General features: G+C 37.2%; 1 protein-coding gene across 3 annotated transcripts in view; it reads right to left on the bottom strand.

The window, feature by feature from the left end:
* Nucleotides 1–15,808, bottom strand: part of EFHB (EF-hand domain family member B) — a 57,280-nt gene that overhangs the window by 16,843 nt on the left and 24,629 nt on the right. For all 3 annotated transcript variants that reach the window (XM_032332038.1, XM_032332032.1, XM_032332033.1), the window contains exons 2-8: nt 15,746–15,808; nt 15,137–15,280; nt 14,252–14,432; nt 11,887–11,997; nt 8,066–8,195; nt 2,370–2,453; nt 1,731–1,798 (exon numbers count right to left, since the gene is read on the bottom strand). In XM_032332038.1, the coding sequence (XP_032187929.1) occupies nt 1,731–1,798; nt 2,370–2,453; nt 8,066–8,103 (190 nt within the window). In that variant the 5' untranslated portion in view covers nt 8,104–8,195; nt 11,887–11,997; nt 14,252–14,432; nt 15,137–15,280; nt 15,746–15,808. The remainder of the gene's footprint in view (nt 1–1,730; nt 1,799–2,369; nt 2,454–8,065; nt 8,196–11,886; nt 11,998–14,251; nt 14,433–15,136; nt 15,281–15,745) is intronic.

Raw genomic sequence — 15,808 nt, 5'->3', positions numbered from 1 at the left:
TGGATTTTCCTTTTACTTGCCTCTGCTCTGGTGCATCCTAGGAGCAGGCCACAGCCCTTGCACTCTTCCTGGAGGTTTCTTAACATAACCAATAACTACAGGCCTTAGAGATGAGACATTCCTTGTACTGCTGCCTTTATTTCCATAAGTAAGCGTAAAGGAGAAATTAAGGCCCAGTTAAGAAATCAAGATGTTTCTAGAAGCAGCAGCTTTCTACAGAATAAATGCTATCAGGTTTGGTTTTGTTTTGTTTTAATGCTATCAGTTGACCCCAATAATAGTCACAAAAGGGGAGAACCTGGAGTTAATCTGCATCCATCCATAAACTCCAGGAAAAGTCCAAAGAGGCCTCAGTGTCCCCTTTCATAGTTAAACTATGCAGCACCAGTGCTGCTACTGATACTTATATATTTTTTAAAATTATTAATGTCAGTGTTCTTCCTTTTCATTCTGTAACACTATCTCATTCCATTTGTAGGGATAACTTTGATCCATTATTGGAAGATTTGTCAATGTTGTCAAATTGTCAAAATGATAAACCATGTGTTGGATTCACCAATTCATGCCATAAATATTTGTGAAAAATGTACTGTGTGCTAGACCCTGAGGATCCAACAGACAGTAAGACAGAGCACACACCAGCATGGAGCCTCCCTCAAGTAAGCAGTATTTACCACAATTATCTATTTATTTTTTTAGGCCAGTTGATGGATTTCCTAAATCGTCTCTTAACCACTCTTACCGGTAAGACAGCCTCTACGATGAACAGGCATACATCAAACATGTAACAGTTCATCTGAAGACAGAACTGAAATACAATCTTCTAATTAATGCAATTATGATAGTCTAAAATACTGTTTCATAAGCTCAATAAATATATATTTTGTCAGTGAATGGGCTTCAGCTAAAACATTTTCAGTAGCGGTTCTCAAACCTTAACGTACACAAGAGCCTACTGGATTAGAATGTCTGGGCACAGCTCTCAAGAACCTGCATATTTAATAAATTCCCTGGATGATTTGAATGCAGGTGGACTACAGACTATATTTTTGAAAACCACCGATATACAACCCAATCCTGATAAGCTTTAGCATAGTCTTTCCTTTGGATGTCTACCATATAGATTGCTTAGAAATAAAGACAAAATCTTGGCAAGTTTCTTCTGCCGATTTATAGCTTAACTGATTGATTGGCTGGTAGGAAGGGAGTGGTTCTTAATTCTGTGATCGAAGAGTACATTGGTTTCTCCAACTTGCATGTGCTTAGAATTAATCCAGGAATATCGTAAAATGCAGTTTCAGTTTCAGGAGTCTGGTATGGAGCCTGAGATTCTGCAATGCTAAGAAACTTACAGGGGACACCAACACGGCCAGTCTGCAGACCACGTTCTGAGTAACAAGGGCCTAGTACAGTGCTGGAATTCATTTAAAAGCTGCCTCAAATCACCTTGGCTTATTTAATACAAGCCATATTTATTTTCTAAATAAAGCCTTGACTACACTGAGCCTTGACTACACTTTAGGTATTCATTCACAAAAGCTTTAAACTGTACCTATTTCAAACACGATATGAACATTTTTTTTGTGTGTGCTACAAACTGTTCATTAATGTTAATGTAACATTTGAAGCCTTTAAAATTAGAAGTTTGAAGGAAGGAGATGGTGAATTCAACCACATAACTTTGTGAGGATGTTACTGTTTTTTTTTAAGGAGAAAGTTTGTATATTTACCATACTCCTCAGCACGGAGACAAGCTCCAAATGTGTGGTCTGGGGGAACATTCATTGTTTCTGCAATGCTATCAAAGAAAACAAATCCTTTAGTTAAAATACTCACCACATGGCATCTCTGGAATTTAAAATATGCTTGCCATATGTTTTTAATAGCCTGTATTTCTCCTGTAACTAAACTATGAAGATCAAACAGAAGTTCTCCTGTCCATCTTCCGTCTAATCTTCCACTGCATCGGTAATGCTTAAACACCTTCCCTAGCTTTCAAAAGCCCAGATTTAAAAAGAAAATTAAGAACATACTCAAAGCAGAATATGGAAATAGAGACAGATAGGAAGACAGACAAGAGACAGGGAAGAGAGAAAAAATGTAACATGGTAAGTTAAATTTCTAACACCCCAGAAATAAAGCTTTACATAAAATTCTCTTGCCCTCCTTCTCTGAATGCCCTCTTCATCTCAGAGGACTCAGCACCTTCCTAGAACCCCAGGCCCTAGAGAAACTAAGAGAGGTCCCTGATGAACACAAAGGGATGACTTTCTTACTTAATGGATAGAACCTAATTGAAAACAAACCAACATTTACCCCAAGAGTGCTTCATCCAAAGACATTATCAATTTAAACAATTATTAACTTACGGGTCTAAAACTCTTCCAAGTTTATGCTGAAACTTTTCTTTGAAATCATCAACTCTTTTGGATATGATCTTAGCTCCTTTTTTCCTATAAAATTAGAAAACTGTCAAGCATTTCTATTACCAAGTATTCTTGGCAGCCAAATACATACATACAATGAGGAATATCCAAGTGTCGTTTGTTCTTTTTTTTTCTTAAGTATTATTATTATTTTATTTATTTATTTATTTACTTTAGAGAGAGAGAGAGCACCAGTAGGGAAGGGAGGGGGCAGAAAGAGGGAGAGAATCTTAGGCAGACTCCATATTCAGCATGGAGACCCACATGGGGCTTGAACTCAAGACCCTGAGATCCTGACCTGAGCTGAAATCAAGAGTTGGACACTTAACCAACTGAGCCATCCAGGCGCCCCTTGGAATACCATAGTATCATTCGGGCCATCAAAACATACACATAATTTCAAGAAGTTATATGCCAAAAAAAAAAAGCTGTGTATGTTCATTCTTCTATCACTTATATTCTATTATAAAGATAAGTTTACAATTGACTAAAACATTTGGTCTAAAGAATAAGACAAGCAGATATAAAATTTTTTCAGTATACAGGGGCACCTGGGTGGCTCTGTTGATTAAGCGACAGCCTTCAGCTCAGGTCATATCCTGGAGTCCCGGGATCGAGTTCCACATCAGGCTTCCTACTTGGTGGGGAGTCTGCTTCTCCCTCTGACCCTCCTTCTTCTCATGCTCTCTCTCTCTCTCTCTCTCAAATAAATAAGTAAAATCTTAAAAAAAAAATTTTAATTTTTCAGTAAACAAAACCAAGGTGTTAACATCATCATCAAAAAATTCAACTACTGGGGTGCCTGGGTGGCTCAGTGGGTTAAAGCCTCTGCCTTCGGCTCAGGTCATGATCTCAGAGTCCTAGGATCGAGCCCCAAGTCGGGCTCTCTGCTCGGCAGGGAGCCTGCTTCCTCCTCTCTCTCTGCCTGCCTTTCTGCCTCCTTGTGATTTCTGTCAAATAAATAAATAAATCTTTAAAAAAAATAATGCAACTACTAAAATTTCTAGAAGAAAATTAAGCACCGAATAAGTAAATAACAGAAGGATATAAACAGATGATTCACATCTAGTAAGCAAATATATGGAGACTAATAAATCTATAATAAAATAATATGAAAGTGGTACTTTGAACACAGTACATAAGCAAATAGAAACAGACAGACAGACAGAAAGAGAGAATACCCAACACTGATTGGCACAACGTATGATAAAACACTTGGTAGATTGCTTGTGCAAATTGCTATAATCCTTTTGGAAATAATTTGGTAATATGATTCAAAAAGCATAAAAATGGTCATTCCCTTTTATCTATGTCTGGGAACAAGTCCTAGGAAGATAATCCACACAATAATTTAAAATGTGGGAAAGTTACAGATATAAAAATGATTGTAGCCTCACTGACTACAAAGGAAAAAAAAAGGAGATAAATGTTTGATCATGGAGGGCAATTATGTCACATTAACAAGAATACACTTCACATGCATTTTAAATGTTAGTTGTTAAGAATACACAATATAAAATTATTTTATGTTAAGTGAAAAAGCAGGATATAAAATAGGATTGTGCTCTGATTAAAGCTATGCAAACGTTTACACAGGAAGCTACACTAGAAAGAAATAGATTAAAAAGATAATAGTGGTTGAATTTTGGTGACAAGATTATGGGTGATTTTATTTTGCCAGTTTTCTGTAACATAATTTCATTACTTTTATCACTGTGATTAAATGAACAAGGTTTCTTTTGAGAACTGGAAAATTACAACACTACTATTTAATAACATTAAAATTAACAAACTCCCTATTGTTTTGTTAAGACTAAAAACAATGAACATTTAATTCTTAAACTCCATTTGCTTTTAAAACTATTTCTCCTCTACTAGAAATACTGAGCTGAATAAATTTCTGGAGAAGAGTGACACTCTGTGGAGAAACAAAAGATGAAATACAAAGTAATTCATCTCTTCTGTCTTCATTTACTTCCCATGAGTTCAAAAAAGGGGAAAAAGAACAATATGGTATAGTCGGAATAAATCAATGGCAGTTTAAGGTCCATAATTTGAACAAATAAAGTTGATATTCTAAAAACCAGTTCCAAAGGCATAATTAAGAACATGCAGGGATGAAGCAGGGAAGGAATATAAGTCACAAAGCCTATTCCTTTTGCCCTAAAATTGCCTGGATTATGTTTCTGGGAGAAGTAGGAAGTATCTGCAAGCAATCATCTATGTCTAAATATCCATAACTGCAACATCATTGCACAGCCTCACAGCGTTCACTAAACAACTTGAAATAAAGGCTTCCATGTGAATTATTTCAATCACACACACACTCACCTATCACATGAAGATTCTGATTTATGAAACCAAAGGTCGTAAGAAGAGTACAGATGGAGGTAGCTTTACAGAGGAAATATGCCCCTTAAAAGTTGAGTGTAAACCAAGTTTACATAAAAATATAAAATTGAGATACCTTAAAATGTAAACATACTTAAGGGTGAATTAGTGAGTTCTTTTTTAAAGATTTTTAAAGGTTTTATTTATTTATTTATTTATTTGAGATGGAGACAGAGTGGGAGGGGCAGGGACAGAGGGAGAGGGAAAGAGAGAGAGAATATCAAGCAGATTTCACACTGAGTGTGGAGCCCAGAGCCTAGAGCCTGTTACGGGACTCAATCCCATGACCCTGAGGTCATGACCTGATCTCACAACCCTGAGATTATGACCTGAGCCAAAACCAAGAGTCAGATACTCAACACACTGAGCTACCCAGGGTGCCCCAGTGAGTCCTTTTTAAAATCCAGCAAACCAAAGTAATAAAGAATTATTGTTTTAGCAATAATTAAGTTTTGAAATATAAGAAGTAAGATCAAATAAAGCATAGTTCCAGTAACAACGTTTCCTTGGGGATAGAAACAAGTTGGATGAAAATGAACCCTGAATATTACCTGCTTTTACAAATTCAGCATATTTTTTAAATTTTGATATAATTGGCATATAACATTGCGTTAGTTTGGGGTATACTCAGTGTATTTTTCTATGACTATCCCACCAAAACATTGATAAATATGTCCTTGTTAATAATCTAACGGTTCTGTTCTTAAGATTTTCTTAAGGACCACATTATCAGGGCACCTGGGTGGCTCAGGTCACGATGCCCAAGTCCTGCATCGGGCTCCCTGCTCAGGGGGAAGCCTGCTTCTCCCTCTGCCTGCCATTCCCCCTGCTTAAGCTCTCTATCTCCCTCTCTTTCAAATAAATAAATAAAATCTATTAAAAAAAAAAAAAGAACCGCATTATTGTTGATGTGTTTATTTCAGGTTTTTTATAAATTGATAGCAGGTTTCTAAGTGGGATAAACCATATTTTGTTATCACCCACTAAGCATTAATTTCTATATTATATTTAATGATATTTATCAACAGTCCTTAAATATTTAAATATTTAAATGACTTCATTTTTCCTTTATATGTGGTTTAACTGCTTTAATATTAATCAGTTAACAAATATTTGTTGTATGGCCTCTTTTGTACTCCAAAGAAAACTATCTCATATGGGTTTAATAGAATATTATAAGAACTTATTTGGTGTTTGTGTTTTACCCTTACTGTTTTTGAATAATTCAAGTATTGGAAACTCATTTAATAAAAAAGTAGAAGAGGAATGGAAATCGATATTCTGTGATCACAGCATCCAGTGGCTATAAACCTGGTATAGTGGTTAGGGGCAGTCTCTGGAGCCACACTGCCTGGGTTTTATTCCTACCCCTAGGACTTCTTAGCTGCACACTATTGGGTAAATGATTTAACTTCTGTGGACCTCAGTTTCTTTATCTGTAAAATGGAAAGGATAAAAATTATAATGCACCTACCTCCCAGAGTTATTGGTAGGGTTAATTCACTACTATGTAAAGCACTTAGCCCTCCGCATCTGTAACAGGGAGCTCCTATCACCGGGACCAGACAGACAAATGAGCCAGGCAGTTTGGGTATCTGTGGGAATGCAAACTTTACCCGCACACTGAGACCCATGGAGTCTTGGATGGCCAGTGTCTCCTTTAAAGAGGGCAGAGGGCAAAAGAAATCCACTCCCAGCACTGATATGTAGAAGTGCAAGTGCAAGGTATTAGGTTCCTGTGATTGCTGCAACAAATTCCCACAAACCAGTGACTTTAAACAACAAAAACCTTCTCCCACAACTCTAGAGGCCAAAAGTCAGAAGTCAAAATGTCAGCAAGGTTGTATTCTTTCCAAAGGCTCTAGGGGAGTGTCTATTCATTGCTCTTCCAACATTTGGAGGTTAGTTGGGCATTCTTTGACCTTTCTTAACAGGTCATATCACTCCAATCTCCTCCATGAACATCTCCATCACCTCTTCTCTATGTATTTTCCTCTTCTTTCTCAAATATCCCTCCACCTTCCTTTATAAGGACACTTATCACTGGATTTAGGGTCCACACCAATAATCCAAAATGACCTCTTTATCTCAGGATTGTTAACTTAATTACACTTACAAAGACCCTTTTCATACATAAGGTAACATTCATAGGTTCTAGGAATTAGAATAAATATGTGTCTTTTGCGGGGGAGAGCACCATTCAAGCCACTACTTCAGTATTTCCAATCTTCTGATTTTTTAAGCATAGTAAGAAATACGAATTTTTATTGCTAACCTCTCAATGCTTAAATATCGGCTTATATATACAATATAACACAGAAAATAAAAAATTATGGAACTTTAATTTTCTAGGTAAGTAGTCATATATAGAATTAAGCCATAAAAGGTCACAGTTTACAAGAGTTGAATCAAATACTCAGGTGCCCAAATAACCACTAAAAAAAACCGAATGATAAATGACAGTACAATTATATGTGATAAGATGATCAGAAAGCTGTATCTTTAAGAAACATGAATAGGGTTGGGGTGCCTGGGTGGCACAGTGGACTAAGCATCTGACTCTTGGTTTCAGCTCAGGTTGTGATCTTGGGGTCGCGAGATCTTGGGTTCATGAGATCAAGCCCCATGTCGAGCCCCACATTGGGTTCTGCGCTCAGCAGAGTCTGCCTGTGTTTCTCTTCCCCTCTCCCTATGCCCACCCCCTCTAAAATAAATCTTTTAAAAAAGAAAAGAAAAGAAAAAAACATGAATAGGTTTGATTCTATAGATGAAAAACATACATATATCTTCAGATCTGCTATTTATAAAGGCATGAAGTAATTTAGAATGACACACACAGTATCATGGTTATCTCTGCAAGAACTGGACATTTTGGAAGACATACTACTATATATATTTTCCTGTTAGCTTTATGTTTGAACCATGTCAATGTATTACTCCCCTTAAAAAAAATAAATTTAATCAACAACTCTTGTTTATTTTTTTTTTAAGATTTTATTCATTTATTTGACAGAGAGAGAGAGATAACAAGTAGGCAGAGAGGCAGGCAGAGAGAGAGGGGGAAGCAGGCTCCCCACTGAGCAGAGAGCCCGATGCGAGTCTCGATCCCAGGACCCCGGGATCATGACCTGAGCCAAAGGCATAGGCTTTAACCCACTGAGCCACCCAGGCACCCCACCAACTCTTCTTTAAAGTCCATGTGACCTAAATTTAATACCTGTTTCAAGACCCAATATAATTAAACTTACATTTGTAGCTCATGGAGCCAATATAAAGTTTTTGCCATGGCTCTTCCATCATTAAAATGTGGTGTTGGAACCCCATACAAGTTAAACCTATGGAAACTTGATGGGTTATACTTTCGATTCTTTGCTTCTCCTGTGAAAAAAAGAGGAAGCAACACAAATAACCTTATCTTGCCAGAAGCACATTATGCTCTCACTGACGCTGAAAATGGGAGTGGGAACTAAATGCAATTGTAACAGTGCCAGGATTGCACAGATTTGGCTAGAGGACAAGCACCCTCCTATGTTAGCTGGGAGACTGGCAAGACAAGAGTTCCTGTGTTAATACTTGGTTAAGTAAGTCGAGAAATGATGTAGGAGAAAGACATATAAATGATGAAAAATTCAGGCCCCATTAATGTTACAGAAATCCTGAAGATCAGGGGAGGTACTGCAGTGCTTTGAGACCCCAGCTGTCCTTTCCATTCTGCTAGGATCTGAGAGGCTGTTGTTGTGTACTTGTTCTCACAGAGATTTGGTGAGATCATCAGAACATTGCAACCCTCCTTTTTCATTATAATCACTTATCTCATATTAGGAACTGAAGCCTGAGTACCCAAAGGGAGGTCTTTATATTTAAGATCTAATACTGTACTTTTTTCAAATCATGATGTAGTATTAGTTTTCTATTCTTTTTTTTTTTTTAAGATTTTATTTATTTGACAGAGAGAAATCACAAGTAGGCAGAGAGGCAGGCAGAGAGAGGGAGGGGAGGAAGCAGGCTCCCTGCGGAGAGCCCGAGGTGGGGCTCGATCCCAGGACCCTGGGATCATGACCTGAGCCAAAGGCAGAGGTTTTAACCCACTGAGCCACCCAGGCGCCCCAGTTTTCTATTTTCTAGATAAGAAAAGTAAGACTAGGGGTGCCTGGGTAGTTCATTCGTTGAGTGTCTGCCGTCGGCTCAGGTCATGATGCCAGGGTCCTGGGGTCAAGCCCCGCATGAGGCTCCCTGCTCAGCGAGAGCCTGCTTCTCCATCTCCCACTCTCCCTTCTTGTGTTTACTATCTCGCTATGTCTTTCTCTGTCAAATAATGAAATAAAGAAATGAGGGCGATTCAGCCTCACTAGTAACCCAAACAATGTATATAAAAACAAAAAATATGTGAAATCATAATTTGTCTCTCAGTTAAATAAAAATAAAGAAGATGGGAAAGCTCACTATTAAGGAGGATGTGGAGAAATGTAAATTCTAATATACTATGGGTGTGAGGGCAAATTGGGGCAGCTATTTGGGTGAATGGTTTAACTCTAAGAGTAAATACTTCAAATGCTCATAAATCTAGGAATATATCCTTAAAAAATACATCATATTCACAAAGATATATAGGCAACGTTACTTGTAATACTGAAAAATATGGTATAGATAACTGACATGAAAATGCAACTAAGGTATTTCATTAAATGGGGGAAAAGGAAATAGAAAAAAGTATATGCAGTGGGGAACAAAACACACGTATATTCTCATATACAAACACACAAAGAAAGGCATCTATGGAAGTATCATCTGGGGGTGCCTGGGTGGCTCAGTGGGTTAAAGCCTCTGCCTTCGGCTCAGGTCATGATCCCAGGGTTCTTGGATCCAGCCCCACATTGGGCTCTCTGCTCAGCAGGGAGCCTGTTTCCTCCTCTCTCTGCCTGCCTCTCTGCCTACTTGTGATCTCTGTCTGTCAAATAAATAAAATCTTAAAAAAAAAAAAAGTATCACCTGTAAAAGATTGGGAATTAAAGAAGATTTTCTTTGTATTTTAATTACTTGTAATGTCTAAAATTAAGTATATTTAAAAGATATTATATATTTATTGTTATTGAATGGTGCTCTTGACATAGTATTTTAAATAAAAAACATTTAATGTATAAAGCAAGTTCCCCAAAAGCATGGAGAATATCATCCCTCTTAAGGAAAGGTAGATGGCTTATTGCACGCAGGTTAGAAAGATGTTCAATATATCAAATATAGTTATCTCTGGATAATGGAATTTCAATGTTATATTTGCTTTCTCATTTTTTTGAGATTTGTATGTATATGTGTGTGTGTGTGTATTTGTTTTAATACTTATTTAAGTAAAGTAAACTCTACCCCCAATGTAGGGCTCGAACTCATGACTCCAAGATCAAGAGTCACATGCTCTTCCAACTGATCCAGCCAGACACCCCAAAGATTTGTTTTAAATAATTTCTACACCCAACATGGGGCTCAAACTTACATCCCCAAGATCAAGAATTGCAGGCTCTAACAGCTGAATCAGCCAGATAGATGCCTGCCCCATTTTATTGAGATATTTAAATTCTCTACAATTATTCTGTGCTTTTTAATAAAAAAATAAAGCTACTTTCATTAGGAGAAAAAATAAGGACAATATTAAAGAGATTGGATTCTGTGCCTTTTCAAGAGGTCAATGAGACTTCCATAAAAATCAGCAAATGAAGGTAATTTCAGTCATTTTATAGTCTATTAGAGCTCTTTTAAAAATTAAAAAAAAATCTATACTCATTTTCCTCCAACTGCTAAATGCATATAAGATATCTAATTACAGGTGGTCTACCTGTATTTTACAGGTTGTATTGAAAACAATTGAAAGTTATTGGATTTTATTGTGCAATACATACTAAACTTTTTCAAAAAATGAATAAGATATTTTCACAAGAGAGGGAGAGAACAAAGGAGGAATAAGGGAAGGGAGGACTGGAAGAAAAGGAGGGAGACAGGGAAGTAGATGGGGTACCAGTGACTGGTGATGGAGTAAAGGGAAGCAGGAGCGGCATGAATGGGAAGGCAGAGATGATCTCAAGACGGGATATGCTCAAGTGTAGGGGAAGCAGCAGAGACTGGCCATGAAAAAAGAGAATGACAGATTCCAGACAGCAGAGCAATGGGCATAGGAAACAGCACCAGCTATGAGCAGAATTAGGAGGAAGGGCACAGAGAAGAACTATGGTTGGTGTGAGAGGCTAGAGGAGGAGGAGAAAAAATAAAGAATTAGAGAAAGGAAGGATGAGAGCGTCCTTGTGCTGCAGTAAAGGGTAAGTCTTGCTTCTAGTTAATGAGGATTGAGCTCATGAATCAATCACATACAATCCATTGGCTTTCTCAGGACATACATCAGAGTCCAATTCCCAATCTATTATATCAAGATTCCACTTAACATCAACATGTCAACAACTAAGCTGTATTTCATAGCACTGTAAACATCTAATGCCTTTTAGTTGTGCTATAGAACACTTCTAGTAATGAGCTACATTAGACAAGATCACATAATAGTAGTAGTAGTAGTAGTAGCGGTGGTAGTAGTAGTAGTAGTAGTAGTAGTAGTAGTAGTAGTAGTAGTAGTAATTGAGCACCTACTATGTTCTAGGCACTACGGATGCATTTTGCAGGTACTCACCTAATCCTCACAATATTATTATCGCCATTTAAGAGATTAATGGACAAGCAAGTATTTGAAGCTATTCTATGTGATTCAAAAAATTGTGTACTGACCATTACCCAATCTAAGTCCTTAGAGTAATCCTGACATTTGAATAAGGACAGTATTTTTTAAGCCTAAAACTAAATGTAACCTTTCTTAGATGTTTTTCCTTTAAATAATACATACATTTCTACATCTGATATACAAAATGTCTAAATATATGTGTTCCTAGTTATGAGGGTTTATGACCTTATGAATAAGTTACTATTTACTGATCACTTACTATATGCCAGGCATTGCTTTATGCACATAATCTCCTTTATTCCTCTTCGCAAATCTGAGAGTCCTCAGGTCTATTTTACACAGGGAGACACTTACCCACATAATAATCATTGTGAGAAACAATATACAAATCATGTCCTTCCTTTCCTTCCTTAAATACTTCTTCGTATGATTTTGGTGGATTCACCACATCTCTAGCAGGTGAGTCTGAAGGAAGAATTAATGAAATCAGTTTTAAGGTAGCTTTTATCTATTTATAACATATTTAAATTGACCAGAACAAATAACAATGAGGTATGCCAATGACACAAACTACATGGGCATTCTGAGAACACAAATGAAGATTTAGCAAGAAAGACAGGACACCACCTACGTGTTATTGTCCTAGGGACTCCCAGTTGACCTGTCATTCCCTCAAATTCTAAATAATATCCCAACTGTGTATTGGCTAACTATTTAGGTTATTCTGAGCTGTATTCCAAGCCTGGTTAAATTTTCTGATTCTGAGATGCTCAGGACAATTTTGATTTTAGTTTGCTCCAAACTTCCCAAAATGTTCTAAGCAAATTTGAATCACAGTCAGTTTCAGAAGCCCTGATGCCTTGTGGGAATAAATTTGGTGATAGCTGTAGATTGAAGCATATACCCTAAGTCTGTTTTGATCTGAGTATCCATCTTCAAAGTAGCCAAAAGTGCTAGGGAAAGCACTGGAATCGGTAAGAAATTCTTCCTACTGATCCCAAACCTAGAGCAATAAGTTATTTGTTTAATAGCTGCCTTCCCAAGACTGGTGGACCCCAGTTTTATATACTGTGAATTATTTTGTTTTTATTGTTTATGTAATGATTTTTAAATATAATTCCAATCATAATTTCATTCTTCTCTTTCAACCTGATAACATAGATTCAGAAGTTTTCTTTCTTTTTGACTTCTGCTAAGACTTGGGGTCTGTAAACAAATAATTAAGAATACTAGAAAGTGGATCCACTCAAAATAATCCTGTAAAGCAGTATTTTTTTTGTCTGATATATGAAATATTACACTTATGAACAGACAGATACACGTTTTGGAACATTGCTTCTATTGTATATTTAAATGAGGTACACCTTGACAGTACTTTCTTATTAAATGGTCCAATCCTAGATAGTAGTTATGATATAATTACTGTAATGCTGTAATGCCATGTCTACATAAATACAATTTTAAAATCTTATTATAAAATAAAAGGATACATCATCTGCTCTAAAATACATTTTTTAAAGTTTTGAACTTTAATTTTAACTTTAGATCTGATATGATCAAGCTGTAGACTTTGAAGATTTTACATCCCAAGAGAGAGGCATAATTTATCTCCACAGTGGTGATACTGTGTTAAAGAATATAATCTAATGGACCTTTTGGTGGAAAAAAAATATAAGATTCCTGAGGTAGAGCCTTAATGGGTGCAGAAGAACAAAGAGAACCAAATTTCTTTCCAGGATAAATAAAAATGGAAGTTGAGGTCCCCTTCGGTAAGACCACTAGAGAGAGAGAGAGAGAGAGAGGAAGAGACATGAAAAGGAGAGGAGGAGATAAGTGTGAAACAGGTGGAAGGAAAAATGCCCAACAACATGGCAGAAGGCTGGGGCTTCCGAAGAAACAATGGCCTGTGACCAATTCCATTATAAGTTGTTGTTCGTTGAAAGACGCACTCTACTTCCTCTCATAATGAGAGTGAAGCTCTGCTCTACAAGCTGCCTGCATTTAGCATATGTGGGTAGACACTGTGGATCTGCTCAGATGGAGAAAAGTCCACAGCATTTGACAAACTTAATTGTTCTGTGGTCTGCTTCATAGAGTTAAGAGTTATGAACACATCAGCGGCGCCTGGGTGGCTCAGTCGGTTAAGCTGCTGCCTTGGCTCAGGTCATGGGTTCAGGATCCTGGGATCGAGTCCCGCATCAGGCTCCTTGCTCGGCAGGAAGCCTGCTTCTCTCTCCACCTCTGCCTGCCTCTCTGCCTGCCTGCGCTCTCTCTCTCACTCTCCCTCTCTCTCTCTCTGACAAATGAATATATAAAAATCTGAAAAAAAAAAAAAAGAGTTATGAACACATCAGAAGCATTGGTGGAGATAAAACACACAAATGTATGTCCAGGGAGAAGGGACTTCATAGGGAGAAGGGACTTCATAGCTGGCTCCAGTATCAGTTTTCTTGAATCTCTCTCCTGTCTCTTTATACCATCTCTATTATACTCATTGCATCTGTTTCCAAAAGCTGAATTTTTACTGCCATGGTACACATCAACTCTAAGGATTCTGGATCTGAGAGTCATTTTCTTGCTATGAATCATCATTTACACCACCACCAAGTGCCACATCAACAAGATATTTAATCCTGCTTTCTAAGAAGACATTGATTTTCCTTTTCTTTTTTTTTTGGAAGACATTTCACCATCCAACTCCCCCTCACTTTTTTATTACCTCTGATGACTGTTGTCCCAAATGTTGTATTGAGCACATCCAGGCCTTTAGGTAATCCCGGTGTTTGATCATGAGATTTTCCGAGGGGTGCCCGTTGATTGCTAAAATATACTGATTCCTTTTTATCTTTAAGTTTCTGTTGAAATGTTGTTATAGGCTGCGGGTTGATCAATACCTTTGCCTAAAGAAATCATATAAAGCACAGATATAACAACAAAAAAAGCAAAAATCTGAAAACTGAAACTAATCCATAGCTGGGAAGAAGAGAAAGTGATTGTGGAAAAACATTTAATTATCCTTGCCTTTCCTCATCTCTTCAAATCAACTGTCAGCATTGAGGCTATGTAGCTGAAACATGCCCTACATGAACTTACTTCACTGAGGCCCTAAGGTTTATAAGAAGAATGCCCTGGTTATTTGATGCGGATTCTAGAAAAGCGGAAATGACAAGTACAAGAATCACATGACTGCCACGAGCGCTCTCCAGAGGTATAGATCGGGTCTTCAGAATCTAGACTGCCCAATTAACACAGGTAACAGTCAGCTCACTCCCCCAAATTCTATACAAGCACTCCGCTGGGCCTCGAGGTTCTATCACCCAGCCTTCATCCTCTCTGTTCTCTAACAAAGCGTGACAGCATTTCTCTTTAGCCTGAGAAAATGAAATGCAACTTGGCTTGTATTATCTGAGGTGAAAATATGTAGATTGTCTCTATAATCTAATTTCTCTACAGTCTTGTGGCTGTTGCTGCTTGGATTTTTTTTTCACTACTCAAAAGTAAGAGTGGGAAGGAAATTGAAACTGATGATTTCATTAATACCTCATTCATGCATTTTCACCTTAGTAAGTTAATAATGTACAGGGAAAAAAGGAAAAGAAGTTACCGGTATCGAAATTTTAGATCTTATTCCGTGTGTCAAATAAGGAGCAATTTGGGGATCCTTTGCTCTACCATAAAATACTCTCTCAGCTCCAGCAGGTGGATATCTATAGTTGAAAAATTTTTTTGCCTCAGGTGGAGTAATTAGCTATAGTGAGACAAGAAAATAGAATTAAGAACAGTTTTTAAAATATTAGGATTAACCTATCCCAATCAGTGAACACCATTGCATGAGTGTAATAAGTACATGGGGAACTACAGACCCATATAATGAAACTTCCTAAAATGTGTTTTATAGAAATGAATGTCATATTTCAAAAGTTATATCTAGAAAACAACCAAGAAATACCCAGGTTAAAAAGCATACCATAAATGACTATTTTCTATAGAAATAAAAGGTATCGCCAATGGTTTTTATAGAGCTAAAAATTGTAAGCCTGGAGTTTTCACTTCCTTGAACAAAATCATTAGAAGTTCTCAAAGTGCAGTAAAGAATCAAAATTGACCACATTAAGTTTATACAGCTTTCTTAAGGAGCATTGAGAGTTGTCTTAAGAGACAACTTAAGAGACAAACCTAAGGGTTTACAAAAATGTCTATTGAAAATGCTCACCCTGGGAAGTTTTTCAGTCAAACAGGTTGCAACTCTGTCTCCAACAGGAATAACTTTTCCTGC

This window comes from Mustela erminea, chromosome 1 (genome assembly GCF_009829155.1).
Source record: "Mustela erminea isolate mMusErm1 chromosome 1, mMusErm1.Pri, whole genome shotgun sequence".
Classification (NCBI taxonomy): domain Eukaryota; kingdom Metazoa; phylum Chordata; class Mammalia; order Carnivora; family Mustelidae; genus Mustela; species Mustela erminea.
The sequence above is the reverse complement of the archived record's forward strand: the minus strand, read 5'-3'. Positions and strand labels throughout refer to the sequence as shown.